Source organism: Solanum dulcamara, chromosome 5 (assembly GCF_947179165.1).
Source record: "Solanum dulcamara chromosome 5, daSolDulc1.2, whole genome shotgun sequence".
Taxonomy (NCBI): domain Eukaryota; kingdom Viridiplantae; phylum Streptophyta; class Magnoliopsida; order Solanales; family Solanaceae; genus Solanum; species Solanum dulcamara.
In genome coordinates, this window is record NC_077241.1 from 9,508,443 (window position 1) to 9,513,679 (window position 5,237).

At 36.0% G+C, this 5,237-nt stretch overlaps 1 protein-coding gene across 1 annotated transcript; it reads right to left on the reverse strand.

The window, feature by feature from the left end:
- Positions 1 to 211: 211 nt before the first annotated feature.
- On the reverse strand, positions 212 to 4,820 carry LOC129889004 (uncharacterized). The gene is made up of 3 exons (XM_055964100.1): positions 4,689 to 4,820; positions 1,857 to 2,815; positions 212 to 481 (listed from the first exon to the last, which is right to left on the reverse strand). The coding sequence occupies exons 2-3, from the start codon at positions 2,811 to 2,813 to the stop codon at positions 476 to 478; spliced, it is 963 nt and encodes a 320-aa protein (XP_055820075.1). The 5' UTR covers positions 2,814 to 2,815; positions 4,689 to 4,820; the 3' UTR covers positions 212 to 475.
- Between the last annotated feature and the right edge of the window lie 417 nt (positions 4,821 to 5,237).

Genomic DNA, 5,237 nt, shown 5'->3' on the forward strand with positions numbered 1-5,237 from the left:
CATTCTGTGAAAACTTACAAAAGAACATGTTTATGTGTTATGCCCGGATAATCATCCACAAACTTTAGGCTTAACACAATACTCTTTTTTTTCCAAGAGCACATTGGACTTCAAATTTTTAGCTTTTTCCAAGTAATTAGAGTCTGAAAGAATAACCAGAATTAAATGAACAATTTTTTTATTCAAGTTACATAAACCATCAGTCAGAAGATAGGAATTAACAGCAGATAAGAAATGCAACAACATTAGAATGTCAATAGCTAGTTATCACACAATAAATCAACCATAACAATAACAGCAAACGAATAATCACGATATCGATCACAATAAATTACACAGGCAGAGAGACACATCTAAGTAGACATACTTCACATCAAAGTTTAAGTTTATATTTATTTCGGGGTCTAAAAATCCCCACCAGCAGATGGCATTTCCTCTATAAAGTTCGTCACTCTTGCGACAGTGATCTCCAACTTCAATCCTGTGAATGCAAGGGCAAAGTGTTAACGCTGTTAGACGTTTGTACAGCCAAGGGGTTAAAAGAAAATACAGAGGGCAAGAGAGAATATGCATAAGAAAACTCTGCAGCAGAGACGAAGATTAAGTTCCGCAAGAGAAAGTGTAGACTAGCAAGAGGTGTCTCGTATCGACACTATGCTACAAGCCAATGTGAAGATTAGCAACAGCTACATTCAATAGCTTGATAGCATGATGGTACAGACTGGAAGGCTGGTTGCTATACGATACTTTCTAGCCTTCAACGCAGCGAACATCAAGTTTAAGTCTACTTGAGAAAATACGGATCATTTAAGATTCATTTGTCTATGCATAACTCATAACTAACATGACCCAATAGTTGGACTTGAAATAATACATAGGAGATGACATTCACCCAGCCACTACTTGAGGAAACAACATTCAGTAAATAAAATACATGATGACAGGTAAAGTCGGACGCAATTAGGAACTAGACTAAGGGACCGTGATGAGTAAACACGGAGAAACGAGATTACATTGTAAACTACAGCAGTTGGAATGAATCAATTTCTTTTGGCAAATTGTCATTTCAAGTCCCACATTTATTTTCTAATAATAGACCAAAAGAAGGGACAGTGTTTTAAAATTTTAAAGAGAAAGAATCCTGTTCCTGTTATAAATTTTCTAAAATGGGCATGATGCTTATTGCCCAGCAGCAGACTGCAGAGAGAAGCTTTAGTAGAAATTGAACTTTCAGATTTGAGTAGAAACGTGGAGGGAGAAGCTTTAATAGATCGATAAACTGCTATGAGTGCAGCAAGTTTGCTAAAATGAGAGATAACCAAGATAGACACATGCCTACACAGAGACATTTTTATTTACAGAGTAGACTTCTTTCAATGAAGAATCGTATCGACGATTAAATAGCACAATTTCTCTTTATACAGCACAAAAGTTATTCACATAAAAGGCATGGCTTCTCAGAATTCATAGAAGGCATATTTTCTCTTACCTTTCAAATTACACATATGTAGGCTACTAAATTATTATAAGCATGGTTCATTCAACATTACCAGATACCAACGATCAAGCATCTGTGATCTTGTAATCTCCCTTGAAATAATTTTTTTTTTTAATTATCCACCTACTTCACGAGTAGAGATAGAGACACTTGCTTTTTCATGTTCCTTCAAATATGCATGGTTGAGTCAATAACATACACGTATTTACAAAACAGACTTGTTAAACGATAGCAAAACCTCAGAATGCTCAGGTTGGCAAAGAGGGTGACTATTCCAATTTAGGAGAACAGAGAAACATCAAATAAGTGAAATGAATGAGCAACACTGGAAATTATTAAAGAGGAACAGCTAACATACCTCATCTTCATCATCGTCTCCCCCATCTTCTTTGTTCTTCTTGAGACGGGTTTTACCCCCCTCCTTGCTAATGGGCAACTTCATTGCTCCAAAGGGTGTGTCCACATTTATGTTACCTTTCATGGAATAGCCTGTACCTCTCCCTCTGATCATGTCCCAAAGAGCAGACCCAAAGTCCTTGGGCTTGAAGGTTATGGGAAGATCGATATAGCTGATTCCATTTTTTTCAAGTTTAGCTGATTTCTCAAGCTCTGCACCACCAACATTCACATCGGAGAGCCAAAGATCATAATCAAGGCTATTGAGTCCCAGATCAAAGTCGTTCTTGTTTTCAAGCTTTAACTTAAGAACTGCTACAGTTTCCTCGAAAGAGAACCTCTCGAAATGGATTTTCTCAACATCAATATCTGGCTTGTAAGGTATAGGAATCTCTCCAGTTTTCTCAAGAGGAATAGTTATCCTACCAAAAACAGGCACATCAACTATGAGGTCAACCTTGATCTTATACGGAATGATGCTTCCAGGCTTTATGTCGTGGTATGTAGTTTTGATGTCATCAAAAACCAGATTAAGTGGTATTTTGACAGTCTCTGAACCATGTGCATGGATCGTTCCAGCATCAGGGATCAATCCAGAAAGCAGTTTCCTTCCATCACTCTCAATTAAGTAGTTTATGTCAATGAGAGGAATTGGGATGGGGTTCGGGTTCTTCACAAGCACATCAACAACTATTTCAGCCCGTTCAAGATTGATATGAGGAATATGAATTTCGGAGACATCTGCAGTTGGTTTTCCAAAACCTATTGTTTCCTCGATTTTCTCACCAATATCCTGGATGAAATCCTTAACTTTATCAATAAAACCACCCTTTTGCTCATCTTTCTTGTCTTCTTTCTCCTCCTTGTCCTTGTCCTTGAAACCCCTTTCGACAATCTCTGGATTTTCTGAAGACGACATACCTTAAGAGCAAAAGAAAGCATATTCAATGACTTACATAGTAGACTGACAAAGAATATTCAATGACTTACATAGTAGACTGACAACAGGTATTCAAGACACAAATACACTAGCAAGCAACAAATGGGTGTTCATTGTTCAACGTGTTACATAACTGTGCACCAAACACAGAAAGTATGTTTATGTTGCTTCTAGAGGATTGCTACAAAATAACGGGGCATTTCAATATCATACTGCACTTTAATAATACATCTTCAAATCACACTTAAATAAATTTGTCATAAAAATGGTGAGGATGACAAAAAGTACTGCTAGTGCAAATACCAGTGCCAGTAGTGAGAAACTGAGTATAATCCAAAACTTTAGACAGACGGTTGAATAGTCAAGGACCACTAAGGCATTAGCCAGGAGTAGCTAGGACCTAGAGGCTAGGAACATTATAAAACTGCTGAACCCTTACTAGGATGCTCTTAATTTGGTTCTTTTCTTCTTCTTTTTTGGGAAAACAATGCGCCACTGCCACAAAGGCTGAAGAGTGACATTCAATCTAAATGCGACCAACGTGAGAAAAATATCTTTCCTAACATGTGAAAGGTAGGGTGCTCACCAACTGAGTTAGCCCCCTATGCCAAGATTCCAAGGTTTGAAGGTGAACCTGGGAGTTTCTTTTATTGCTTTATTCTAGGGGAGGTGGCTCAACGGACTGCGAATGTGCCTTGAGAAAAATTGGTAACTTGATAGTTCAAGAGGTAAAGTGCACGAATACCCAATTTTGACGCCGGCATTTAACTAGTACCTGCTTGTTAAATTTTTTTGCGCGTGTACTCACTTCAGGATAACTTCAATACATAGTCTAAACTTAAGATATTGTGTCAACCATTTTTGCTTGAACTTCAGCTACATGTGTGTGAAGTTCTGACAAAAAATGGCTGAAGTAAGGCAAACATGACTGAACTCCGCAAAACTTACTAAATTTCAGACACGGTGATATTTGATCTTGTCAAGCCTTAACTACAGACACCACATGTCTTAAAATGGTGGGTACAAGTTAAAAGGCGATGTAAAAACAGGCTAACCCGTGAATTTTTTACTAGTTCAGGTGGCTTGATGGGATGAGTTGAGGGAGGGGGAGGGGGAGGGGGGTAGGTCAAAGCCATAGAATAAAAATATGGGAGAATTAAGTGAAGATGGACTTATCAATAGTTGAGTCTTGATACTACATTCAAGAATCCAACATCCAACCCAAAATCAAATCTTATGGCATAAAATGGAACAGCTAAAGACCACTATAAACTCCTTTGAAACCCTAATACAACCACTATTCTATTCAAATCCCAGCTGAGACAAAAAAACACTAGAAATTTTTCTGGATGACTGAGTTACCTGGTACCTGTTGCTGATCGGAGGGGCAGGTATCCTATAAAATTAGTCTAGGTGCGCGAAAATTGGCCAACACCACCGTCATTAAAAAATAAATAGGTCTATTCTCTAACAAGTAATGCTATAAGAAGAAAACATAAAGCTTTATTCTTTGCTCACAAGATTGAGTACTTGTCCAAATTCTTGCATCATAAACAAGTCAACTAAGAGCATTAGCATACATACAAATCTGAAAGTCAAAAATGATATTCAAACACATTCAAATGAATCAAGTACCAGAGAAACTCAAGATCTGATCAGATCAATTGATAAGTACAGAAAAGAGTAAAAGATGACATTTTGGGATATCAAGATTCAAAGACTGATGTGCAAAGCAGAGAATTTGATATTCAGATTGCAATTTCATTACAAAACACAAAAAGGGGTTGATCTGAATCTGATCAAGAGAGTAAAAAAGTGCAAAGCAGAAGAAAAAAAACACAGAAAAATGCTTACCTTTGCTTGTAATTTGCTGGAAAGCTGCTTGATTTTGGACAGAGAAGTGTAGTGTGTAGACTGATATATAAATAGGTGGTTCTTGGTATTGTCAACACATCTCCTCCTCGTCTGGACATTAGTTTGTGTAGACAATAATGACAAAAACTTGTAAATTATCTCTAATTCTTCCTTATATTTTCACATAAAATATTTACCCTATCATTTAATTAAATTAATTTCACAAAATGTCTCCAATTTATAGTATTTTATTTTATATCAAAAAATGATTAAATCTTTGGAAACTTGAAAAAAATATGAAGACAATAATGACAAAAACTTGTAAATTATCTCTAATTCTTCTTTTTATTTTCACATAAATATTTACCCTATCATTTAATTAAAGTAATTTCACAAAATGTCTCCCATTTATAGTATTTTATTTTATATTAAAAAATGATTAAATCTTTGGAAACTTGAAAAAAATATGAAGTGTTTGGAAATGATCAAAATATATGTAATTGAATATGAATATCACTATGACTATAATATGATCATTATTTCTCGTTG

Coding starts and splice junctions, on each gene's coding strand:
- LOC129889004 (XM_055964100.1), bottom strand. CDS start 2,813: ATGTCGTCTTCAGAAAATCCAGAGATTGTCGAAAGGGGTTTCAAGGAC.